The 27843-nt window shown below is 39.5% G+C and overlaps 2 protein-coding genes across 10 annotated transcripts in view; one reads left to right on the plus strand and one right to left on the minus strand.

The window, feature by feature from the left end:
• LOC128695278 (ATP synthase subunit C lysine N-methyltransferase) overlaps positions 1–8175 on the minus strand; it is a 38049-nt gene extending 29874 nt beyond the window's left edge. The window contains exon 1 of one of the 2 annotated variants that reach the window (XM_070095513.1): positions 8011–8175. In XM_070095513.1, coding sequence (XP_069951614.1) covers positions 8011–8033 — 23 coding nt within the window. In that variant the 5' untranslated portion in view covers positions 8034–8175. The remainder of the gene's footprint in view (positions 1–8010) is intronic. The other variant, XM_070095512.1, reaches the window with a different exon arrangement.
• Positions 1–27843, plus strand: part of Galk (N-acetylgalactosamine kinase) — a 101014-nt gene that overhangs the window by 61289 nt on the left and 11882 nt on the right. Inside the window, exons 1-8 of one of the 8 annotated variants that reach the window (XM_070095530.1) lie at positions 17834–17978; positions 19373–19554; positions 20796–20923; positions 22056–22191; positions 22629–22796; positions 23486–23790; positions 24594–24770; positions 27572–27735. In XM_070095530.1, coding sequence (XP_069951631.1) covers positions 22058–22191; positions 22629–22796; positions 23486–23790; positions 24594–24770; positions 27572–27735 — 948 coding nt within the window. In that variant the 5' untranslated portion in view covers positions 17834–17978; positions 19373–19554; positions 20796–20923; positions 22056–22057. Of the gene's footprint in view, positions 1–17833; positions 17979–19372; positions 19555–20285; positions 20506–20622; positions 20648–20670; positions 20694–20795; positions 20924–22055; positions 22192–22628; positions 22797–23485; positions 23791–24593; positions 24771–27571; positions 27736–27843 lie in introns of those variants that run through there. The other 7 variants (XM_070095532.1, XM_070095531.1, XM_070095529.1 and 4 more) reach the window with 7 other exon arrangements.

Below are 27843 nucleotides of genomic sequence, written 5' to 3' on the forward strand. Positions count from 1 at the left end.
TTGAATCAAGTGTGAGAGTAATGGTGGTTGGGGATTTCAATGCTAAAGTGGGTAAAAATGTTATGGAGGGAGTAGTAGGTAAATTTGGGGTGCCAGGGGTAAATGTAAATAGGGAGCCTTTAATTGAGCTATGTGTAGAAAGAGATTTGGTAATAAGTAATACATATTTTATGAAAAAGAGGATAAATAAATATACAAGGTATGATGTAGCACGTAATGAATGTAGTTTATTAGATTATATATTGGTGGATAAAAGGATGATGGGTAGGCTCCAGGATGTACATGTTTATAGAGGGGCAACTGATATATCGGATCATTATTTAGTTGTAGCTACAGTTAGAGTAAAAGGTAGATGGGAAAAGAGGAAGGTGGCAACAACAAGTAAGAGGGAGGTGAAAATGTATAAACTAAGGGAGGAGGAAGTTCGGGTGAGACATAAGCGACTATTGACAGAAAGGTGGGTTAGAGCAAAGATGAGTACTGGGGGGGGGGGGGGGTTGAGGGTTGGAATAGTTTTAAAAATGCAGTATTAGAATGTGGGGCAGAAGTTTGTGGTTATAGGAGGGTGGGGGCAGAAGGAAAGAGGAGTGATTGGTGGAATGATGAAGTAAAGGGTGTGATAAAAGAGAAAAAGGTAGCTTGTGAGAGGTTTTTACAAAGCAGAAGTGTTATAAGAAGAGCAGAGTATATGGAGAGTAAAAGAAAGGTGAAGAGAGTGGTGAGAGAGTGCAAAAGGAGAGCAGATGATAGAGTGGGAGAGGCACTGTCAAGAAATTTTAATGAAAATAAGAAAAAATTTTGGAGTGAGTTAAACAAGTTAAGAAAGAATAGGGAAAGTATGGATTTGTCAGTTAAAAACAGAGTAGGGGAATTAGTAGATGGGGAGATGGATGTATTAGGTAGATGGCAAGAATATTTTGAGGAACTTTTAAATGTTAAGGAAGAAAGAGAGGCGGTAATTTCATGCACTGGTCAGGGAGGTATACCATCTTTTAGGAGTGAAGAAGTGCAGAATGTAAGTGTGGGGGAGGTACGTGAGGCATTACGTAGAATGAAAGGGGGTAAAGCAGCTGGAACTGATGGGATCATGACAGAAATGTTAAAAGCAGGGGGGGATAGTGTGTTGGAGTGGTTGGTATTTTTGTTTAATAAATGTATGAAAAAGGGGAAGGTACCTAGGGATTGGCGGAGAGCATGTATAGTCCCTTTATATAAAGGGAAAGGGGACAAAAGAGATTGTAAAAATTATAGAGAAATAAGTTTACTGAGTATACCAGGAAAAGTGTACGGTAGGGTTATAATTGAAAGAATTAGAGGTAAGACAGAATGTAGGATTGCGGATGAGCAAGGAGGTTTCAGAGTGGGTAGGGGATGTGTTGATCAAGTGCTTACATTGAAGCATATATGTGAACAGTATTTAGATAAAGGTAGGGAAGTTTTTGTTGCATTTATGGATTTAGAAAAGGCATATGATAGAGTGGATAGAGGAGCAATGTGGCAGATGTTGCAAGTATATGGAATAGGTGGTAAGTTATTAAATGCTGTAAAGAGTTTTTATGAGGATAGTGAGGCTCAGGTTAGGGTGTGTAGAAGAGAGGGAGACTACTTCCCGGTAAAAGTAGGTCTTAGACAGGGATGTGTAATGTCACCATGGTTGTTTAATATATTTATAGATGGCTGCAGAAAACAATATGAAGTTCAACGATGAGAAATTTCAATTACTCAGATATGGTAAACATGAGGAAATTAAATCTTCATCAGAGTACAAAACAAATTCTGGCCACAAAATAGAGCGAAACACCAACGTCAAAGACCTGGGAGTGATTATGTCGGAGGATCTCACCTTCAAGGACCATAACATTGTATCAATCGCATCTGCTAGAAAAATGACAGGATGGATAATGAGAACCTTCAAAACTAGGGAGGCCAAGCCCATGATGACACTCTTCAGGTCACTTGTTCTACCTAGGCTGGAATATTGCTGCACACTAACAGCACCTTTCAAGGCAGGTGAAATTGCCGACCTAGAAAATGTACAGAGAACTTTCACGGCGCGCATAACGGAGATAAAACACCTCAATTACTGGGAGCGCTTGAGGTTCCTAAACCTGTATTCCCTGGAACACAGGAGGGAGAGATACATGATTATATACACCTGGAAAATCCTAGAGGGACTAGTACCGAACTTGCACACGAAAATCACTCACTACGAAAGCAAAAGACTTGGCAGACGATGCACCATCCCCCCAATGAAAAGCAGGGGTGTCACTAGCACGTTAAGAGACCATACAATAAGTGTCAGAAACCCGAGACTGTTCAACTGCCTCCCAGCACACATAAGGGGGATTACCAACAGACCCCTGGCAGTCTTCAAGCTGGCACTGGACAAGCACCTAAAGTCAGTTCCTGATCAGCCGGGCTGTGGCTCGTACGTTGGTTTGCGTGCAGCCAGCAGCAACAGGTTGATCAGGCGCTGATCCACCAGGAGGCCTGGTCACAGACCGGGCCATGGGGGCGTTGACCCCCGGAACTCTCTCCAGGTAAACTCCAGGTAGTTGTAAAGGAAGTAAATGCTAGGGTGTTCGGGAGAGGGGTGGGATTAAATTTTGGGGTTATCAAATTCAAAATGGTAATTGACACAGTTACTTTTTGCTGATGATACTGTGCTTATGGGAGATTCTAAAGAAAAATTGCGAAGGTTAGTGGATGAGTTTGGGAATGTGTGTAAAGGTAGAAAGTTGAAAGTGAACATAGAAAAGAGTAAGGTGATGAGGGTATCAAATGATTTAGATAAAGAAAAATTGGATATCAAATGGGGGAGGAAGAGTATGGAAGAAGTTATTGTTTTCAGATACTTGGGAGTTGACGTGTTGGAAGATGGATTTATGAAGGATGAGGTTAATCATAGAATTGATAAGGGAAAAAAGGTGAGTGATGCATTGAGGTATATGTGGAGTCAAAAAACATTATCTATGGAGGCAAAGAAGGGAATGTATGAAAGTATAGTAGTACCAACACTCTTATATGTGTGTGAAGCTTGGGTGGTAAATGCAGCAGCGAGGAGACGGTTGGAGGCAGTGGAGATGTCCTGTTTAAGGGCAATGTGTGGTGTAAATATTATGCAGAAAATTCAGAGTGTGGAAATTAGGAAAAGGTGTGGAGTTAATAAAAGTATTAGTCAGAGGGCAGAAGAGGGGTTGTTAAGGTGGTTTGGTCATTTAGAGAGAATGGATCAAAGTAGACTGACATGGAAAGCATATCAATCTATAGGGGAAGGAAGGCGGGGTAGGGGTCGTCCTCGAAAGGGTTGGAGAGAGGGGGTAAATGAGGTTTTGTGGGCGAGGGGCTTGGACTTCCAGCAAGCGTGCGTGAGCGTGTTAGATAGGAGTGAATGGAGACGAATGGTATTTGGGACCTGACGATCTGTTGGAGTGTGAGCAGGGTAACATTTAGTGAAGGGGTTCAGGGAAACTGGTTATTTTCATATAGTCGGACTTGAGTCCTGGAAATGGGAAGTACAATGCCTGCACTTTAAAGGAGGGGTTTGGGATATTGGCAGTTTGGAGGGATATGTTGTGTATCTTTATATGTACTGTATATGCTTCTAAACTGTTGTATTCTGAGCACCTCTGCAAAAACAGTGATAATGTGTGAGTGTGGTGAAAGTGTTGAATGATGATAAAAGTATTTTCTTTTTGGGGATTTTCCTTCTTTTTTGGGTCACCCTGCCTTGGTGGGAGATGGCCGACTTGTTGAAATATATATATATATATATATATATATATATATATATATATATATATATATATATATATATATATATATATATATATATGTATGTATATATATATATATGTCGTGCCGAATAGGCAGAACTTGCCATCTTGGCTTAAATAGCAACGCTCATCTTGCCATATAGGACAAGTGAAAATTTGTGTATGCAATAATTTCGCCAAAATCATTCTGAACGTAACGAAAAAAATATATTTCACTGTGTTTGTTTAGTATCAAATTATTGTAAACAAATCTAAAATATATTTAGTTGGGTTAGGCTAAAATAAATTGTTCTTGTTATGATAAGGTTAGGTAAGTTTTCTAAGTTCCTTTTGGTGCAAAATTATAAATTTTTACATCAACATTAATGAAAAAAATATATCTTTAAACACATAAGAGAAAATTTTAGAAAGGACTTAATTTTAAATGAGTTCTTGCTAATTGACCAGTTTTACATATTCGGCACGACATATATATATATATACAGTGGACCCCCGCATAACGATGGCATCGCATAGCGATTTTTCCGCATAACGATTACTTTTATCGCAAAATTTTTGCCGCGCATACCGATTAAAAACCCGCATACCGATTTTCGTCCGAGACGCGTCCAATGTGCCCTCAGCCAGCCTCACATGTGCCGCTCCGTCCCATTGTTTACCAGCCAGCCTCCGCGGTAACATCCAAGCATACACTCGGAATATTTCGTATTATTACAGTATTTTCGGTGCTGTTTCTGGAAAATAAGTGACCATGGGCCCCAAGAAAGCTTCTAGTGCCAACCCTGTGGTAAAAAGGGTGAGAATTAGTATGGAAATTAAGAAAGATTTTGAAGGGTTTGGGGCTAACCCTGAGAAGCCTATGCCAGTTGTGGAATCCATTGTGCCTACTTCAAAGATTAAGGAAATGTGTGCACAGTGGGTTGAACTGCAAACCTTATAGATGAAAATCACCCTGACACAGCTGTTGCAAGCCGTGCTGGTGACTATTTCAATGACAATGTTGTGGCCCATTTTAGACAAATCGTAAAGGAACGGGAGGTACAGAGCTCTATGGACAGATTTGTTGTGCGACAGAGGTCCAGTGACTCTCAAGCTGGTCCTAGTGGCATTAAAAGAAGAAGGGAAGTAACCCCGGAAAAGGACTTGCTACCTCAAGTCGTAATGGAAGGGGATTCCCCTTCTAAACAGTAAGAAGATAATGCTCTCCCCTCCTCCCATCCCATCAATCATCACCAGATCTTCAATAAAAGTAAGTGTCATTTAATTGTGCATGCCTTTTTCAGTTTGTGTGTATTAAAATTAACATTTCATGTGGTAAAAAAAATTTTTTTTCATACTTTTGGGCGTCTTGCACGGATTAATTTGATTTCCATTATTTCTTATGGGGAAAATTCATTCGCATAACGATTATTTCGCATAACGATGAGCCCTCTTGCACGGATTAAAATCGTTAACCGGGGGTCCACTGTATATATATATATATATATATATATATATATATTTTTTATTTTTTTTTATTATCACACTGGCCGATTCCCACCAAGGCAGGGTGGCCCGAAAAAGAAAAACTTTCACCATCATTCACTCCATCACTGTCTTGCCAGAAGGGTGCTTTACACTACAGTTTTTAAACTGCAACATTAACACCCCTCCTTCAGAGTGCAGGCACTGTACTTCCCATCTCCAGGACTCAAGTCCGGCCTGCCGGTTTCCCTGAATCTCTTCATAAATGTTACTTTGCTCACACTCCAACAGCACGTCAAGTATTAAAAACCATTTGTCTCCATTCACTCCTATCAAACACGCTCACGCATGCCTGCTGGAAGTCCAAGCCCCTCGCACACAAAACCTCCTTTACCCCCTCCCTCCAACCCTTCCTAGGCCGACCCCTACCCCGCCTTCCTTCCACTACAGACTGATACACTCTTGAAGTCATTCTGTTTCGCTCCATTCTCTCTACATGTCCGAACCACCTCAACAACCCTTCCTCAGCCCTCTGGACAACAGTTTTGGTAATCCCGCACCTCCTCCTAACTTCCAAACTACGAATTCTCTGCATTATATTCACACCACACATTGCCCTCAGACATGACATCTCCATATATATATATATATGACATATATATATATATATATACATATATATATATATATATATATATATATATATATATATATTTTATTTTACCATACATTAACAACTACCTGGAGTATGCCTGGAGAGGGTTTTGGGGGTTAACGCCCCCGCGTCCAGGTCTGAGACCAGGCCTCATATGGTCAATATGATAAATATTGATTTTACAAGAAACAGCTGTCCTTAAAAACGTTTCTTTTCCTTGTACTCATATAGCACTGTATTTAATACCAAGGTTTCCTATAGTCTACCTTATCAGTGCTTAAAGTGACTGCCTGAGCAAGGCAACATCACTCAAAGCACTGTACTAACAGCTTCAGAATATGATGTGCCCACTATTAAAATACACAATCAAATCTATCACAATAATACAGTTACTTGATTATATTGTATACTCTGACTAACACCTAGGTACTCTGCCTATTTTACTGGTAGGTGAACATGGGTAACAGATACAAGGAAATTTGTCTATATATCTTGTCCCACCTGAGCATCAACCCTAGGTCCTTTTGGCTACGAGCAAACTGCTTTACCACTTCGAGTGAATGATGTAGCAAAGCTAGAGTTGTATTGAGATGCTTTGTACTGTACATGAGTGTAACACTCAATTAGCTGCACATCAAGTTACACCTCAGAAAGGTTTATGGTCTACACTGGTGGGAACTTAGGAAAGCTGTATTCTATATCCTTTAATTACCTATTAGTAATTACCTATTTGTAGCTACAGGAGCAAAGGTTTTGGGGATCAACGTTCCCACGGCTTGGTCTGTGACCACCTATCATTGCAGTAGGTACCTGGGTGTTAATTAACTGGTGTGGGTTGCATCCTGGGACAAGGACCTAATTTGCTCAAAATGCTTTGCATAACAAGGGACTATCTATAGAGTAGTATGTCATTGATGTCAGCTAGGCCTGTATACTTTGTGCATATACTTGTAGAAATAAAGATTACTATCTCACCTTCAAGGACCATAACATTGTATCAATCGCATCTGCTAGAAAAATGACAGGATGGATAATGAGAACCTTCAAAACTAGGGAGGCCAAGCCCATGATGACACTCTTCAGGTCACTTGTTCTATCTAGGCTGGAATATTGCTGCACACTAACAGCACCTTTCAAGGCAGGTGAAATTGCTGACCTAGAAAATGTACAGAGAACCTTCACGGCGAGCATAACGGAGATAAAACACCTCAATTACTGGGAGCGCTTGAGGTTCCTGAACCTGTATTCCCTGGAACGCAGGCGGGAGAGATACATGATTATATACACCTGGAAAATCCTAGAGGGACTAGTACCGAACTTGCACACGAAAATCACTCACTACGAAAGCAAAAGACTTGGCAGACGATGCACCATCCCCCCAATGAAAAGCAGGGGTGTCACTAGCACGTTAAGAGACCATACAGTAAGTGTCAGGGGCCCGAGACTGTTCAACTGCCTCCCAGCACACATAAGGGGGATTACCAACAGACCCCAGGTAAACTCTCTCCAGGTAACCCCTGGCAGTCTTCAAGCTGGCACTGGACAAGCACCTAAAGTCGGTTCCTGACCAGCCGGGCTGTGGCTCGTACGTTGGTTTGCGTGCAGCCAGCAGCAACAGCCTGGTTGATCAGGCTCTGATCCACCAGGAGGCCTGGTCACAGACCGGGCCGCGGGGGCGTTGACCCCAGAACTCTCTCCAGGTAAACTCCAGGCTACAACTGACAAGTGGTACTTATTTTACGAGGAACCCATAGTATAAACAGCATCCCTCACCACCAGTCAAGAATACTTGAACCTCGGAAGTAGGGATTCAAGTAAATTTTCGCTATGTTACTATTATTTATTCATGGGGAAGCTCTAAACCCATAGGGAGTCATGCAGCCTACGGATGATTATTATTATTATAATCAAGGGGGAAGCGCTAAACCCGGAGGATTATACAGCGCCTAGCCTACGGATGAGAGGGTGGTCAAAGGAAGGGAAAACCTGTCAGCGGCCCTTACAAACCCAACAAAAAGAGGAGTGTAGCTCCAATTCCCTAGATCAAGAACCCCTCATAAGCATCTATCAGTGTATATTCCCTGACTAACCGGGCAGAAGTACAAGAAGTCTTACTGTAATTTATCAGATATATCCATTGTTGTTGTGGCTGTAATGGGTCATACAGCTCACGGTGTTTGGAGTTCTGTCTCCCGGTGCCAGGGAGGAAATATTACACAAATTTACTGAAAAAAATGAGGAAAAAAAAAAGTTCATCCCGGGATTAGATTATTATTATTATAATCATGGTTGAGCGCTAAACCTGTAGGATTATACAGCGCATGTGGGGGGATGGAAGGTATTCAATCACAAGTGGAGCACACATCCAATTCCCTAGATCAAGAGCCCCTCACCAGCGTCCAGGAACCTCTCTGGTAGGGCCCGGGATTAGAAGCGGATGAAAATGTTCCTAATTAGATGAAGTGGTCACCGCATAAGTGCCGGCAGAACTGTAATGGACTTTTTGGGGGTTGTCCTAGGTAATTTACATTATGATAATTGTTAGTTACCATTTTGTCCTAGGCACATGTCGATTAGACACTAGGCCTGTTGTATATAAGCACGTGTGTGTGTGTGTACTCACCTAGTTGTACTCACCTAGTTGAGGTTGCGGGGGTCGAGTCTGAGCTCCTGGCCCCGCCTCTTCACTGATCGCTACTAGGTCACTCCCTGAGCCGTGAGCTTTATCATACCTCTGCTTAAAGCTATGTATGGATCCTGCCTCCACTACATCACTTCCCAAACTATTCCACTTACTGACTACTCTGTGGCTGAAGAAATACTTCCTAACATCCCTGTGATTCATCTGTGTCTTCAGCTTCCAACTGTGTCCCCTTGTTACTGTGTCCAATCTCTGGAACATCCTGTCTTTGTCCACCTTGTCAATTCCTCTCAGTATTTTGTATGTCGTGATTATGTCCCCCCTATCTCTCCTGTCCTCCAGTGTCGTCAGGTTGATTTCCCTTAACCTCTCCTCGTAGGACATACCTCTTAGCTCTGGGACTAGTCTTGTTGCAAACCTTTGCACTTTCTCTAGTTTCTTTACGTGCTTGGCTAGGTGTGGGTTCCAAACTGGTGCCACATACTCCAATATGGGCCTAACGTACACGGTGTACAGGGTCCTGAATGAGTCCTTATTAAGATGTCGGAATGCTGTTCTGAGGTTTGCTAGGCGCCCATATGCTGCAGCAGTTATTTGGTTGATGTGTGCTTCAGGAGATGTGCCTGGTGTTATACTCACCCCAAGATCTTTCTCCTTGAGTGAGGTTTGTAGTCTCTGGCCCCCTAGACTGTACTCCGTCTGCGGTCTTCTTTGCCCTTCCCCAATCTTCATGACTTTGCACTTGGTGGGATTGAACTCCAGGAGCCAATTGCTGGACCAGGTCTGCAGCCTGTCCAGATCCCTTTGTAGTTCTGCCTGGTCTTCGATCGAGTGAATTCTTCTCATCAACTTCACGTCATCTGCAAACAGGGACACCTCAGAGTCTATTCCTTCCGTCATGTCGTTCACAAATACCAGAAACAGCACTGGTCCTAGGACTGACCCCTGTGGGACCCCGCTGGTCACAGGTGCCCACTCTGACACCTCGCCACGTACCATGACTCGCTGCTGTCTTCCTGTCAAGTATTCCCTGATCCATTGTAGTGCCTTCCCTGTTATCCCTGCTTGGTCCTCCAGTTTTTGCACTAATCTCTTGTGTGGAACTGTGTCAAACGCCTTCTTGCAGTCCAAGAAAATGCAATCCACCCACCCCTCTCTCTCTTGTCTTACTGCTGTCACCATGTCATAGAACTCCAGTAGGTTTGTGACACAGGATTTCCCATCCCTGAAACCATGTTGGCTGCTGTTGATGAGATCATTCCTTTCTAGGTGTTCCACCACTCTTCTGATAATCTTCTCCATGATTTTGCATACTATACATGTCAGTGACACTGGTCTGTAGTTTAATGCTTCATGTCTGTCTCCTTTTTTAAAGATTGGGACTACATTTGCTGTCTTCCATGCCTCAGGCAATCTCCCTGTTTCGATAGATGTATTGAATATTGTTGTTAGGGGTACACATAGCGCCTCTGCTCCCTCTCTCAATACCCATGGGGAGATGTTATCTGGCCCCATTGCCTTTGAGGTATCTAGCTCACTCAGAAGCCTCTTCACTTCTTCCTCGGTTGTGTGCACTGTGTCCAGCACATGGTGGTGTGCCCCACCTCTCCGTCTTTCTGGAGCCCCTTCTGTCTCCTCTGTGAACACTTCTTTGAATCTCTTGTTGAGTTCCTCACATACTTCACGGTCATTTCTTGTTGTCTCTCCTCCTTCCTTCCTTAGCCTGATTACCTGGTCCTTGACTGTTGTTTTCCTCCTGATGTGGCTGTACAACAGTTTCGGGTCAGATTTGGCTTTCGCTGCTATGTCATTTTCATATTGTCTTTGGGCCTCCCTTCTTATCTGTGCATATTCGTTTCTGGCTCTACGACTGCTCTCCTTATTCTCCTGGGTCCTTTGCCTTCTATATTTCTTCCATTCCCTAGCACACTTGGTTTTTGCCTCCCTGCACCTTTGGGTAAACCATGGGCTCATCCTAGCTTTTTCATTATTCCTGTTACCCTTGGGTACAAACCTCTCCTCAGCCTCCTTGCATTTTGTTGCTACATATTCCATCATCTCATTAACTGGCTTCCCTGCCAGTTCTCTGTCCCACTGAACCCCGTTCAGGAAGTTCCTCATTCCTATGTAGTCCCCTTTATTTCCTACTCAACCGATACCTCCCTTATTAATCTGATGGATTACCTGAGAACTGAAATGTCAAAAGGGAACCTCATAGGTATGGTAACCTTAGACCTGCAAAAGGCCTTCGATACTGTCAACCACAATATATTATGTAATAAACTTCAATCTATCGGTATAGGTTCTGTAGACTGGTTTAAGTCCTACCTTAGCAACAGGAGACAAATAGTCAAAATCAACAAAACGGAATCAGAACCCCTGCCGATAACATGTGGAGTTCCCCAAGGTAGTATTCTGGGTCCCTTACTATTCTTATGTTATGTCAATGATATGCCTATCAGTGTCAAGTGCAAACTCCTACTGTATGCAGATGACAGTGCTCTGTTAGTGACAGGTAAAGACCCACAAGATATTGCTAATGTTTTAACACTGGAACTGGAGTCCTGCAGCAAATGGTTAGTAGACAACAAACTATCATTACACCTAGGGAAAACTGAAGCCATTCTCTTTGGAACGAAACATAAACTGAGAAGGGTAAATAATTTTAATGTTCAGTGTAATGGGGAGTCCATCACTTTGGTTTCATCAGTTAAATATCTGGGAATCCCCTTTGACCCATGCATGTCAGGAGAATTGATAGGGAACAGTGTAGTAAAGAAAGCGAATGCCAGGCTGAAGTTCCTGTATAGACAAGCACAGTGTCTACCTACTGAGGCTCGCAGGACCCTATGTCTAGCCCTTATACAATGCCATATGGATTACGCTTGCTCTTCTTGGTACTCTGCCTTGACAAGAAAAACTGAAAGATAGGCTGCAAATCACCCAGAACAAAATCGTAAGATTCATCCTGGGGCTGGGACCAAGAGAACATGTAGGCCAGGATGAATTACAGCAGTTGGATATGCTGAATGTTGAAGACAGAGTAAAACAACTGAAGCTAAATCATGTTTATAAAATTGCTCACGAACAGTGTCCAGAATATCTTGCTGTCAATTTTGTCAAGGTTGGGAACCAAAGCAATCATAGTACTAGGGGGAGAGAGCACAACTTTGTAGTACCCACAGTCAGTGGCCAGGCTTCAAACACCTTTTATTGTACAGCAATAAAGGAATGGAACAGACTACCCACAAATGTCAAGGCCAGTCATAGCTTGAACCAGTTCAAGAAGACTGCCAAAAAGTGTCTGATGAATGAAGCAACAGAAAGGGAGGGGAATGATTTTCTATTTTTTAGCTAAAATACGTGTAAATTTTACCTTATCCCTAGTAATGACCCTCGTATTGTAGATAGTCGTAATGACCCTCGGGTAGTAGATAGTCTTAATGACCCTCGTATTGTAGATAGTCTTAATGACCCTCGTGTAGTAGATAGTCTTTTTAGTATGATAATAAGATGTTATCTTCATTATCTTTCACGGCGCGCATAACGGAGATAAAACACCTCAATTATTGGGAGCGCTTGAGGTTCCTAAACCTGTATTCCCTGGAACGCAGGAGGGAGAGATACATGATTATATACACCTGGAAAATCCTAGAGGGACTAGTACCGAACTTGCACACGAAAATCACTCATTACGAAAGCAAAAGACTTGGCAGACGATGCACCATCCCCCCAATGAAAAGCAGGGGTGTCACTAGCACGTTAAGAGACCATACAATAAGTGTCAGGGGCCCGAGACTGTTCAACTGCCTCCCAGCACACATAAGGGGGATTACCAACAGACCCCTGGCAGTCTTCAAGCTGGCACTGGACAAGCACCTAAAGTCAGTTCCGGATCAGCCGGGCTGTGGCTCGTATGTTGGTTTGCGTGCAGCCAGCAGCAACAGCCTGGTTGATCAGGCTCTGATCCACCAGGAGGCCTGGTCTCAGACCGGGCCGCGGGGGCGTTGACCCCCGAAACTCTCTCCAGGTAAACTCCAGGTAATAGAATAATAAGAAAATATTATAACCTTTATATTATAATAATAAGGTAAAAGGACCCCAATGGAAATAAGTCACTGTCTGACTTTTTTGGGTTATCCTAGGTTCTCTACACATATGCTGCTATGTATGATAATTCTATGTAACTGTATTGTGTATACCTGAATAAATTTACTTACTTACTTACTTACTTATTCTTGTAGTTTGGCTTCATTCGTCCTGGCCTTCCTGCTTCTCCCTCCACTTGTAGCTCTACTGTGTACTCACCTATTTGTGGTTGCAGGGGTCGAGTCCTAGCTCCTGTGTGTGTGTGTGTGTGTGTTTTAGTGTGTGTGTGTGTGTGTGTGTGTGTGTGTGTGTGTGTGTGTGTGTGTGTGTGTGTGTGTGTGTGTGTGTGTTTGTGTGTGTGTGTTTGTGTGTGTGTGTGTGTGTGTTTTAGTGTGTGTGTGTTTTAGTGTGTGTTTGTTTTAGTTTGTGTGTTTTAGTTAATGTGTTTATGTGTGTGTATACTCACCTAGTTGTGGTTGCAGGGGTCGAGTCATAGCTCTTGGCCCCGCCTCTTCACGGGCCGCTACTAGGTCACCCTCCCTGCTCCGTGAGCTTTATCATACCTCTGCTTAAAGCTATGAATGGATCCTGTCTCCACTACATCGCTTCCCAAACTATTCCACTTCCTGACTACTCTGTGACTGAAGAAATACTTCCTAACATACCTGTAATTCATCTGTGTCTTCAACTTCCAACTGTGCCCCCTTGTTTCTGTGTCCCATCTCTGGAACATTCTGTCTCTGTCCACCTTGTCAATTCCTCTCAGTATTTTATATGTCGTTATCATGTCTCCCCTATCTCTCCTGTCCTCTAGTGTCGTCAGGTCGATTTTCCTTAACCTCTCCTCGTAGGACATACCCCTTAGTTCTGGGACTAATCTTGTTGCAAACCTTTGCACTTTCTCTAGTTTCTTTACGTGCTTGGCTAGAAGTGGGTTCCAAACTGGTGCTGCATACTCCAATATGGGCCTAGTACTTGTGTACCTGTGCCTAAATAGAATTACTTAACATTTTAGAGAAAGAGGTGTATTGTCATAAAACCTTCTTCATAGTTAATCAATCTTACTCAACCAATACCTCCTTAATTAATCTGATGGACTACCTGAGAACTCAAAATGTTAGGGAACCTCATAGGTGTGGTGACTTTTGACCTGCAGAAGGCGTTAGATACAGTTAACCAGAGCTGGTTAACTGGTTTAAGTCTTACATGATCAACAGGAAACAGTCAAGATCAATATTACAGAATCAGAACCCCTGCCGATATGTGGGGTACCCAAAGGTAGTATTCAGGGTCCCTTACTACTTTTATATTATGTGAATGATATGCCTATCATTGTCAAATGTAAATTGTTTTATGCAGATGACAATGCTCTGCTGGTCTCAGGTAAAGACAGACAAGGTATAGCTAGTGTACTATCACTGGAACCAGAATCCTGCACCAAATGGTAAGTAGACAACCAACTATCGCTACACCTCGGGAAAACAGAAGCCATACTCTGGCACGGAAAGTAAACTGAGGATTTGTATCCATTATATAGATGGATTATTATTATTATAATCAAGGGGGAAGCGCTAAACCCGGAGGATTATACAGCGCCTGGGGGGGGATGTGGAAGGCATTCAGGCTTAATTCGGGGAACTGGAGCACAGATCCAATTCCCTAAATCAAGAGCCCCTCACCAACATCAAGGAACCTTCCTTGAGGGGTATATAGATGGAATCGAATATGGTTAGCAATAAGTAAATTGAGACTTGTACCTAAACAACGAGAGTTTATGTATGCATAGCATTTTACCATCTAAAGCCGTTCTCCCCATGACGGCAGTGAACAGAGAAGGAGCGTGCCAAAGATGTGGGTTAATTAGTACATCTTAGCATGAGATTTATTTTGGTAATAGACATACTGGAGTAAGGATTTGGGTGAAGAATGAGTTATCACACGTTGCAGTACGAGACGTACAGTTGTTACCTGCAATAAGTTTTGAATTCCTTTTCTTAAACGAAGGCATGGAACGAGCGTTAGCCTATCTGGTGACTGATTATGTATATTTTATGTGGAGTATTCGTGATAATATTATTATTGAAGAGCACACAATTAGGTTGTTAGCTGGAGAAACTGTATAGAGCAAAAGTTAGAAATCAACATGTGCACGAAAGACTATTTACACAAGTTTTCTGTTCGTTATCAGGAATTAACAGTACAAGAACTGATTGGTTTATGTCATGTACATTGAAGGAGGTAGCAGAATCTTAAATACTGTAACATTTATTTATTTATTTATTTATTTATAATTTGAGCACACTTACAGAGGTACAAAAAAAAATACAGATAAGAGCAGCATGCCAAAGCCACTTATACTATGCATAGCATTACGGGCTGGCTTAAAATTAACTTAAGATTAACTAAGCAATGATGAAATCAGTGAAAAACATTAATGTAAACTGATTACTATAAAGCACAAGTGAGTATTACAAAGACAGGTCATATGGTTGCATGCATTGTTATAAATTCAGTAGAATGGAGTATTCTGTTAGGTAGTGTATTTAAAAAATAATAAAGTTAGATTGGGTTTTAGGTTTAACATTTATGTGATATAATTGTGAGAAACATTTAAGATATACAATTTATAAGGTTCAGTTATTCAGTATTTATTTGGTTTTGGGTGAGTAAGTGATCTTTGAGAAGAGACTTGAATTTATAAACAGGTAGTGTTTCTTTTATATTTACAGGTACTGAATTCCAGATTTTAGGGCCTTTTATGTGCATTGAGTTTTTGCATAGCGTGAGATGGACACGAGGAATATCAAAGAGTGATCTGTGCCTTGTGTTATGGTCATGTGTTCTGTTGAGGTTGGCAAGGAGATGTTTGAGGGGAGGGTTAATATCAGAGTTGAGTGTTCTATGTATGTAATAGGTGCAGTAATAAGTATGGATGTTTTGTATGGTGAGTAGGTTGAGTGTATTGAATATTGGTGGAGTGTGCTGCCTGTAGTGAGAATTTGTTATCATTCTAACTGCAGCCTTTTGTTGGGTAATTAGTGGTCTGAGATGGTTACTTGTTGTTGAGCCCCATGCACAAATTCCATAGGTGAGATAGGGGTAAATAAGAGAGTGATATAGGGCCAGGAGGGCTGACTGTGGAGCATAGTACCGTATCTTCGATAGTATGCCTACAGTCTTGGAAATTTTCTTAGAAATTTGTTGTATATGTGTATGAAATTTGAGTCTATTATCAAGGTGGATTCCTAAGAATTTTCCCTCTGTTAGCTTTGTGATAGGTGATCCGTTTATCATTATGTTAAGAGGGACATCTGTAGCTCTGTTACCAAACTGAATGAAGTAGGTTTTGTCAATGTTTAGTGTAAGTTTGTTAGTACTCATCCAGGTAGATATTTTCTGTAATTCGGTATTTACAGTATTGGCTAGCGTGACTGGGCTCGGGTGGGAGAAGACGTATGTTGTGTCATCAGCAAATAGTGTGGGTTTGAGTAATTGAGAAGCATTTGGTAGGTCATTTATGTATAGGAGAAAGAGAAGAGGGCCAAGGACACTTCCCTGTGGGACACCAACTGTAATTGGTTGTGCAGAAGAGTTTGCCCCATTTGCGTACACATATTGGCTTCTGTTGCTGAGGTATGACTTGAGGTAGTTGAGGGAGTGCCCTCTTATACCATAGTGTGACAATTTTACGTGGAGCAAGTCATGGTCAACTGTATCAAAAGCTTTACGTAAGTCAATGAAGATCCCCAGTGGGACTTCTTTTTTCTCTATTGCAGTGTATATATGTTCTAGCATGTGTATAATAGCATCATTAGTATTTTTATTAGGCCTGAATCCAAATTGGCAGGGGTTGAGTATGTTTTGGGAGATAAGGTAGGAGTAGATTCGTTTATGAATTAATTTTTCGAAGATTTTTGAGAGAGGGTGTAAGTTGGATATTGGCCTATAGTTATTCAACTCTGTTTGGTCTCCTCCTTTGTGGATCGGGGTGACCCTTGCTATTTTGAGTACTGTAGGGAAGGTGGAGGATTCAATGGATTTGTTAAAGAGTGTTGCAATGATTGGTGATAGCACTTGTGACACTTTTTTGTATATAAAGGGTGGTAAGGTATTTAAATCTCCTGCCTTGTTTTTTAGTGCGTTGATAATAAGGGAGACTTCGTATGGGTTAGTCGGAGCTAGGAACAGTGTGTTCGGGTAGTTGCCGGTGAGGTAGTCATTTGGTGGGGTATCTGAGCTTGGGATTTTATTGGCAAGGTTTTGTCCTATAGTGGAGAAGAAATCATTGAGTCTGTTTGCTGTTTCTGTTGGTGGGAGTTGGGGTTCATCTGATTTTGCTAATTTTATTTCGCTATTTCGTGATATCTTTTTTGTTCCCAGAATTTCTGATAGGGTTTTCCAGGTCTTTTTTATATCACCTCGTAAGTTGGATAATCTGTTCTCATAATACAATTTTTTTGCCCTTCTTATCAGGCTGGTTAGGATTGACGAGTAACGTTTTGTTTGGTCTCTGGTTATGTGACCCATTCTGTACTGTTTTTCATATTGGTGTTTTGTATTTATGGATTTGAGAATGCTGGGTGTTAGCCAGGGACTGTTCAGTCTCTTAGCTGTCATCTGCTTAGTTTTTTTAGGGCAGTGCTTGTTATAGAGGTATTGAGTCTTTTTTAGAAAATTATTAATACATTCGTCAATATCTGTATTGATTTCTAGCTCAGTGTGCCAGTCAATGTTTGCTACTGCTGTTGATGACCATGTAGATGTATTTAGGTATATGTATATGATTATAGGCGTATGTATATATGATTTGCTAAAATAAAAAAAAAACAGTTTGTGTAGCAGTAAAGATCTGCTTACTATTCTATCTTAACCAAGTGTTCATGTGAATTTGTAATACTGTAAAGAAAACTAATGTACTTGAAGGTTATCCGTCGTTTTAAATCGAATGCATGTAAAATGTCAATGGTAACTTTTGCAGACCTTTGTAACTTCATATATTTATATTTTATTATTTCTTCAGATTATAGTGAATATAAAATACATAGCAAGTAGCAGGTATGGTGATCTTTTTCTAGACATGGAGGTTAATTATGGATGGTTGACATTGAAGGACAGGTCACTTTGTCTGACTGTTTTTGGGTTATCTTAGGCTCTCTACACATATGCTACTATGTATGATAATCCGTATAGCAGTATTTGTGTATACCAGAATAAACTTGCTTAAGGTTGACACTAAGGATGCGGACAAGTTAGCTGACGTAAACAAACACAGCTGTAGCAGCATCACACGACGCGATGCCGGAAGTTTTAATATGCACTTCGTGGCTCTCCGGTGCCACATTTGGAGAGCCGGGTGCGTATACTTATCTCTATCACACTTTGAAGAGTCATGTGTTAAAAAATGGACTCTTTGTTTAATATGGATTATCTGATCGGTTTTCAACAGCTTAGGTTTTATATAGGCTTAATTGTGGTTTAACATTTTATAGTTGTCATATAACTTATGTATAAATTAACTTGTGATAACCCAATAAATTCAAATAATATAACCTATTTCCATTGGGTGGGTAAAAATTAACTTATGATAACCGAATAACGGCAAATAGTGTGACTTATTTCCATTGGATATGTTCATTCTGGACATGCTAATGTTGAGGGAAATGAAGATGCATACTCAGGATCTCTGTCATCTGTTCAAGACCTTCAAACTTTCTATAGGGGTATTCCTTACTCAGACTGTTTTTCAGTGCTCTCATCCCCTCAGCAACCATAGGCTCCAACGTTGATCCGTGTTGAACCAGAACACATTGTTCTCTATCAAACCATGTGTAGGAGGGGGACATCTTCATACTGTTAGGTTTAGGAGATTTGCACTCTCGCACTTATGTATTGGACACATGACTCAGAAATGATTGTCAGGTCACATAGGCCATCCAAGTTTTCCTAATAGATTATCCTGTCTATTAGAGTGCATGCAGGATCCACTCCAACGTCTGAACCACCCCAGCACACATTGACCTGACTAGCTGAAAGTCCCACCTTTGTATATCTCTACTTCACACACATGAAGGATGTGTGAAGTAAGATCTGAATAGGTCATACTTCACTGCAGGGATAATGTGTTCCTTTAAGACCCTGCAAGGGATATTCCTTGATACTGGTGAGGGGACTCTTGTTTCAAGGAATTGCACTTGTCCTTCCCTTACTTAGATCAAACCTGATTGGGTGCTCATGGCTCAGTTGATAGCATCCTTGGTTCACACACTAAGGAACCTGGGATTGTTCCCCAGCATTATTGAAACATTGGGCATGTTTCTTTACACCTGTTGGGGTGTTAGTTGGCTGTTGTGGGTCAGAGCTTGAGGGAGAAGATTAAAGAACCCCATTGGATATAAAACCGACAGTTCCCAATGATATATGGACTTTATTGGGTTATCCTGAGTGGCTAACCCTCTGGGTTAAAAATCGTAACAAACCTTATTTTATCTTGCCTCCTGTTTTCCAGGCACTATATGATCACTATATGGGTTTAATACTCCCCCTAAATATAATAATGACATTTAGCAGTTGTATAATACTATACTAACATTAAATATCCTAATTAACCTGCTTTTCATATTTTGATTCAATTTTGAAGTTACATTATTATTATAATCAAAAAAGAAGCGCTAAGCCACAAGGACTATATTTGAAGTTACAAAGGTAATAATATATAGTTATTTTTAATATTTATCTTTTTTTTTATAGATAAGGAAAAAGTTGGCCCCTTCTTGAATCTGTTGGATTTCGACATTCATTTGTGGTGGGAAAGTAATTGAAGCTCTACATTCTTGGGAAATATTTGGGTTTAATTAATCCCTGCCATCTTCTGAGTTAACCTTTCACATCACCATCCTCTGGTTTATCTTCTTAGTTTCACCTTAACACAGGTAATGTGATATTGGCATTAATTTTCCCCTCATGTTTCATATAATTTACACTGAATTTTTAATTTATTTATTTTCATAGAATTTTAATCATTTTCTCATCATTTGTTTTAATTTGTTTATATAGAACAGTATTTTATTCTATTCACATAAAATAATTAGAAACTCATCTTGATTGAATATTGATGATGGATGAAATCCAATCTAAAATTGTGAATGAAATGTCTGATGAATTATGTATACTGTACTACCAAGACTGTTACATATTCAGAAAATCTCAAGATCAAGGAGGAGTGTCGAATGCCTGGAAAGTTACACATATCACCCCAGTCTTCAAGACATATATCTGTGAAATACCTGTGAACAGTAGAAAGTGTCTGTGGTGTTAATATTTAGTGGGTTTAAGAAATTGAATAGGTCATAAGAGTGTTACCTGTAATTTGAGTGTGTGATAGTTTCAATAGCTGCCTTTTTGTTGCATGATGATTGGTTTGGGGTCGATAGCTAGGGTATAACCCCAGGTACAAATTCCATAGGTGAGGTATGGATCAATATGGGAGCTGTATAATGTTAGTAGAATAGATTGGGGAACATAATAGCAAATTTTGGAGAAGGTACACTTTTGGCAAGACTGTTAGGGAATGAGTGAGGAGCAGCTTTAACTTCTGTGGGTTACCCCGTCTTATTAGACAGTGGCTGATATGCAGAAAACTAGTAGTTGTTAAAATGAAAACAAGCACTTATATTATTTGAATAGTGATTACTGAAGTCTTATCTACAGGGACCAAATTGCTTTTATAATAAACTAATGCACAATACTATTCATGAGATCTTTTTTTGCACAATACTGTTAAGTAACTCAGTTGATATTTGTGTATTTTCAAAATAACAAGTTACCGTATGGTAATTATTAAACAGAAAATGGACAGTGATGACATCTAGGTACATAATAAGGTGTGTAAAAATACTTTTATCTTGTCTCTTCTCTATCATACGACAGTATGATGAGAAGATTAGATTATGAGGTCACAAGCACCTGTTGTTATCAAATACCATTGTTCAACTAGTGATTGCTACTGTTGTTTCTAAACCACAAGTAATCATACTTTGTTTCCACAAACTAATATCCTAGTCTTTCAGAGGTGCTAATAATACAGTACTGTTAAGTAGTTCAGTTGACATTTGTATATCTTCTTTTTGTCTATAAAAAATATATGCAAAAATTGAAACAAAGAAAAATTTAGATTCAGTTTCTGGAGTGTGGCATTGGTCTTGGTGATGGCATAAGAAGCAGACTGATAATGGTCATGCAGTGCTGGAAATTTGATTAAGAAGATACTGGAATAATACAAACTGTATAAATTTGACTGAAGTAAGGATTTCCTATATTGAAATTAGTTCATTTTCAAGGCATTTACTGTGTAATATTTTTATGACTATAACTAGCACTTTAGAAAGCAAGACATAATCCTGTGTTAAAGTTGTTCTATGTTAAAGGTGTGTTGTGGGTGAAAAGATAAAACATTTGAATATACGTTGCTCATAAAGCCAGTACAGTATTTAATGTATTGTAGTTACTAGCCTTCAAGGTTCTGCATTTGTTAATATCACAGCCAGTTATTAAAGATGAAAAGAAAGCAAGAGTCCACCAAAATCATTATGACTTCCAGAGTTCCTCATGATTATCTATAGTTTATCAGTTTTTATTTATATTTGTAAGATATTACATTCTAAACTGCCCACATGCTCTACATTTGGTTGCATCATTCTATCTAAGAAGATTTTACGTAAATTCAGAATTGTGTAAAGATTTTCATTTATCTTCATCTCTCATATTTTTTTTTTTTTTTTTTAACAAGTTGGCCATCTCCCACCGAGGCAGGGTGACCCAAAGAGAAAGAAAATCCCCAAAAAGAAAATACTTTCATCATCATTCAACACTTTCACCTCACTCCCACATAATCACTGTTTTTGCAGAGGTGCCCAGAATACAACAGTTTAGAAGTATACACACAGTACAGTAATTATAATTGGCATCATATATATATATATATTTTTTTTATCAGTCAGTCAGTAGGTATAGAGTACAACATTTTGATGTCAGTAGATGATTTTTGATTGAAGTGTTTGGAAATTATTTCTTTGATACTGGAATAGTCTGGAATAGTACTCATACAATACTGCATTGTTAGACAATATTACTGCTTGGTCATTATCTCTAGTGGTCTTGTAGAGCTATATCAAAAATGTTTTAACAGTTTTTTGTACAGTGTTACATGTACAGTATAGTATTACATAACACTGTGCATACTCACCTTTTTATAATAAAGAATGAAGAATAGAGATTTTATTTCTTTGCAAAGGTTACAGTGTGTAATTACAATTTTGATTTGTAAAGTATGTACAAAGAAAGCCACTATCATGGCAGGGTCATTTTGGGCAGAACACAATTTTTTGTCATTACATAATGAAGACACTTTATTGTATATTTATTTAATTCACAGATATGAACAATAATTGCCCACCAGTTAAGAAGTTTCCCAAAGAGGGGAAGCAATACCAGAGACTATTATCTCTCTCAGAAAAATTCTTCAGAGAATTTTCCTGCAGTCCGCAGTTTTATGTTCGAGCTCCTGGAAGGTATGCCTTGATTTTCCATTAACAAAAAAAATTGCCTGTGTATTTCTCATGATAAAGAAAAAGCTGTGTACAGTATATGTAGTCATATTTTTTTTTTAACACACTGGCCGTATTGCACCAAGGCAGGGTGACCTAAAAAGAATAACAAAAGTTTTTCTTTTTAAATTTAGTAATTTATGCAGGAGAAGGGGTTACTAGCTCCTTGCTCCTGACATTTTTAGTCGCTTCTTATGAAACGCATGGCTTACAGAGGAAGAATTCTCTTCCACTTCCCCATGGAGACAGTCATACATTATTGTATATATATGTTGTGCATACTGTATATATATATAGCAAATTCTCAGTTATTCAGTTGATTACTTTACTTTGATTTGTGTGTGAGGCTGAAGATGGAAGTTTCAGTCATGAAGCTCATTATTTTCTTATTATTTTTTCAGAGTGAACCTCATTGGTGAGCATGTGGACTACTGTGGTTATGCTGTGTTTCCTATGGCTGTGGAACAAGATATCATCATAGCAGTGGCTACTAATACCTCTGGCAGTCTCAACATGCATAATATTGATGTGGGATATCCAGAATTTTCCTGTGATATAAATGATTTTGAGTAAGTAGTCACTTTGATACTTTTGGTAATGAAAACAATAGAATTGATAGCTTTGGTTTTCAAGGGAGACACCTTGTATTTTAGCTTCATAGTTGAAATACAGTAAAATATTCTACAATTTCTAGTGGAGACTGCCCTTTACAGACAGCAGTTATGACTAGAAAAAGGTGTAAGGTTTAATTCATGACTTCCCTTTTTTAATAAGTGATGATAAAGGTTTTCTTTTGCTCGTCGTACTTTGGTGAAAATGGTTATTTATTATTTTTATTTTATTTTATTGATATTTTTAATATTTAAGCTGGAAATGTCTGTTGAGTTAAAAAAAACTTTATATTATATGGAAGTTTTTATGTTTGTACACATCTGTAAAGAATAATAATATGTATATTTAAAAATAACAACAGGATTATGTGAGAGTGTTAGATAGGAGTGATTGCAGCAAGTGGTTTTCATGATCTAATGTGCTGTGAAGTGATTCAGGGGGACCCAGTTAGCCGGACTTGAGTCCTGGAGGTGGTCAGGAGAGGTGGGAATGTTGCAGTTCTGCAGGTTATCTGAGCTTTGATGTTGGCAAGATGGTGATTGAATGAATGACGGTGAAGTGTTATTTCATTTTTGGATCGCCCTATTTTGGTGGTAGATGGCTGATGCCATACAGCAAAACAAATTAAAGGATATTTTTATTTCAGGATTAACAAAAATCAGCCTACCTGGTATAACTATGTGTTGTGTGGAGTTAGAGGTCTCCGAGATGAAGGCGGTATTGAGGGTCCTCTGGTTGGCTTGGATATGGTGGTGGGAGGCAACATCCCACCCTCATCTGGACTGTCCTCATCATCTGCTCTGGTGTGTGCAGCTTCTTTGGCTGTTTCACATGCTCATGGCCTCTCTCTGACCAAAGACAGACTTGCTGAAATTTGTGCCCGCTGCGAGAGACATATAGGTACTCAAGGAGGAGGAATGGATCAAGCAATATCTTTCTTAGCAATTAAAGGTTATTATATTTGAACTTTGTATATTATTACAGTGGTACCCCGAGTTTCGTACAACTTTCAACTCGAACAGTTATGTAAGTGTATTATTTTAAGTGCTCTTGTAAGTGTATTTTTGGGGGTCTGAAACAGACTAATCTAATTTACATTATTCTTTATGGGAACAAATTCATTCGGTAACAGCACTCGAACAGCCTTCTGGAAAGAATTATGGCCGAAACTCGGGGTACCACTGTACTTATAGTTTATTTTTGTAAATATAGCTAGGTTATATTGAGCTTTGCCAAAATGAACTAATATGCATTGTTTCATATGTATGATTTTTTGTAAAGAAATTTGTTAAATGTTAGATAACTGAGATCATCTTATGATTATCAAAGAATTCTCCATTGATTATACAGTAAACTCCAAACTATAGACTTAAAATAGTAGAATATTGCTAGTTTTTTGAGAAATCACTAAAGCTTTATTTCAAGCATATCACTTTTATAAATTTTACCTAAAAAAACACAATTTTTATAATCTTAATAAAATAAATTGTTAGATATGCAAATAGAGTGATAGACAAGCAAGACAGGAATAGTTGTGAATTTAAGGTAGGAGGAGTTGTAAGCTTCTTCTTGCGCTTACACTTACTTGATAATACCATACAGTAGGTTCAGAGATAACATTATACTAATTATTTATTTTTCTGTTGCAAGTTCCTTCTTTAATATTGTCTTGCTTAATTTCTAATGATGTTGAGTTTTTAGTTTTTCAAAATTATTTCACAATCTATGTCTCTACCCATATATATAATTTTCAGACACGGCAAAAGTGATTGAATTCAATCCATTGCAGTCAGTATCGGTGACCCTGCCACCAGGTGCTACATTTGTTGTGGCAAACAGCTTAGCCCCAATGAACAAAGCAGCCAATTCCAGCTTTAACTGTCGCGTCATGGAGTGTCGTTTAGCAACACAAATAATGGCCAAAAATGCAGGTAATAATGTACATACTTATACGGATAAATGAAGAGGTGAGGATGTTGCAGTTCACAAGGCTATATGAACTGTGATGTCAGAACGCTTCTGGAACAAAACCAATTGAATGAATGATGAGTATATTTCTTTTTTGTGTGTTAAAAAGTAGATAATATATAGTGGGAAGTACATTGCCTGCACTCTGAAGGAGTGGAGATATTTACAGTTTGGAGGGGCCTATGAACTGTAGTATCAGTATGTGTTTGGCAAGGCAGTGATAAAAGTGAATGATGGTGAAAGTGTTTTTTTTTTTTTTTTTTTTTTTTTTTTTTTTTAGGGGTTACGAGAGTGAGCAAGGAGACAAGGTTAAGGCTGTTTGGGCGCTCCCCACATTATCCGTAATATACGTACTACCAGCCTACGTGAGTATTACTTTACCCTATCCACGTGTTCGAACTCCCACATGATAGAAACACTTTCACCATTGTTCACTCCACTTCTTGCCAAAGGTATGCTGATACTACAGTTCATAGGCCCTTCCAAACTGCAAATATCCCCACCCTTTCTTCAGAGTACAAGCACTGTACTTCCCCTAGGTAGTAGGTTGGTAGACAGCAACCGCCCAGGGAGGTACTACCATCCTGCCAAGTGAGTGTAAAATGAAAGCCTGTAATTGTTTTACATGATGGTAGGATTGCTGGTGTCCACTTTTCTGTCTCATAAACATGCAAGGTTTCAGGTACGTCTTGCTACTTCTACTTACACTTTCGTCACACTACACATACATTTTTTTTTTTTTTTAACAAGTCGGCCGTCTCCTGAGGCAAGGTGACCCAAAAAAGAAAGAAAATACTTTCATCATCATTCAACACTTTCACCACACTCACACATTATCACTGTTTTTGCAGAGGTGCTCAGGATACAACAGTTTAGAAGCATATACGTATAAAGATACACAACATATCCCTCCAAACTGCCAATATCCCAAACCCCTCCTTTAAAGTGCAGGCATTGTACTTACCATTTCCAGGACTCAAGTCCGACTATATGAAAATAACCGGTTTCCCTGAATCCCTTCACTAACTATTACCCTGCTCACACTCCAACAGATCGTCAGGTCCCAAGTATCGTTCGTCTCCATTCACTCCTATCTAACATGCTCACGCACGCTTGCTGGAAGTCCAAGCCCCTCGCCCACAAAACCTCCTTTACTCCCTCTCTCCAACCCTTTCGAGGATGACCCCTACCCCTTCTTCCTTCCCCTATAGATTTATATGCTTTCCATGTCATTCTACTTTGATCCATTCTCTCTAAATGACCAAACCACCTCAACAACCCCTCTTCTGCCCTCTGACTAATGCTTTTATTAACTCCACACCTTCTCCTAATTTCCACACTCTGAATTTTCTGCATAATATTTACACCACACATTGCCCTTAGACAGGACATCTCCACTGCCTCCAACCGTCTCCTCGCTGCTGCATTTACCACCCAAGCTTCACATCCATATAAGAGTGTTGGTACTACTATACTTTCATACATTCCCTTCTTTGCCTCCATAGATAACGTTTTTTGACTCCACATATACCTCAACGCACCACTCATCTTTTTTCCCTCATCAATTCTATGATTAACCTCATCCTTCGTAAATCCATCCGCCGACACGTCAACTCCCAAGTATCTGAAAGCATTCACTTCTTCCAAACTACTCCTCCCCAATTTGATATCCAATTTTTCTTTATCTAAATCATTTGATACCCTCATCACCTTACTCTTTTCTGTGTTCACTTTCAATTTTCTACCTTTACACACATACATGTACAAGCATATATATACACACCCCTCTGGGTTTTCTTCTATTTTCTTACTAGTTCTTGTTCTTGTTTATTTCCTCTTACCTCCATGGGGAAGTGGAACAGAATTCTTCCTCCGTAAGCTATGCGTGTTGTAAGTGGCGACTAAAATGCCAGGAGCAAGGGGCTAGTAACCCCTTCTCCTGTATAAATTACTAAATTTAAAAAGAGAAACTTTCGTTTTTCTTTTTGGACCACCCTGCCTCGGTGGGATATGGCCGGTTTGTTGAAAGAAAGAAGAAGAAAGATTTTTTAATACAAGCTCCCTCTCACCGAAGCAAGGGTGATTAAAAAATAAAGAAGAAACACATTCATCATCATTCATTCAGTTTCTGTTGTGCCAAAAGTGTACTGACATGACAGTTCAGATGGCCCTGTAAGCTACAACATCCTCACTTAATTTACCTAGGTAAAAGTGGCTTCTATCTAAATATTGATAAAATCACTTGACCTAACATCATATGAAATTAATTTCTGAAATTTTGATTATCATCCCAAAATTTTTGCGTAATGAAAGTGTATGAAATAATTATTTCTTAGATGTATTGGTAAAAAGAGTGATTCACAAATTTAATGTTCAAATTCTCATTACAATAATTCTTCTTTAAAACATTACATGCATGTTGTATAAATTGCTGGTTATTGATAATGGCATAATGTATGTATGGTATCTGTGAAGTCCTCTTCAATGTACACACTATTTGTGAAGCTTCTTGTGCTCACTGTGAAGCCCCTTGTACATGAACTGTGAAGCCCTTGTACATGCACTGTTAAGTCTCTTGTACACACTGAAGCCCCTTGTACATGCAGTGTTTATGAAGCATACTGTAATATCCTTGAAGACTCAACCCTGCTACAGTACATTCATTTTGTGAAAATTGTTCCCAGAAATAAAATGTATCCCAGTTTTCAATTCAAAATGTCAGGTTAGATGATTAATATGCTTGCATATGTATAAATTATTGCAGGACTAGCTTGGAAGGAATACAGCACATTAGGACAGCTGCAGAAAATCTTAGGGATGAGCCTGCCACAGATGATTCGACTTGTTTCTGATACTTTTGAGCCTCGGCCTTATAGTAAGGAGGAAATCTGTGAACTGCTTGGTACTTCTCCTGAAGTACTAAATCAAGTAAGGTGCCTTTTTTTTTTAACACCTGAAAATTTAAAAAATCGGTCATATACACCATGGAAGGACTGGTATTCCTTTACCCCCTCCCCCTACACTTTTTTTTTCCCC

This window comes from Cherax quadricarinatus, chromosome 50 (assembly GCF_038502225.1).
Source record: "Cherax quadricarinatus isolate ZL_2023a chromosome 50, ASM3850222v1, whole genome shotgun sequence".
In the NCBI taxonomy this organism is placed as follows: Eukaryota; Metazoa; Arthropoda; class Malacostraca; order Decapoda; family Parastacidae; genus Cherax; species Cherax quadricarinatus.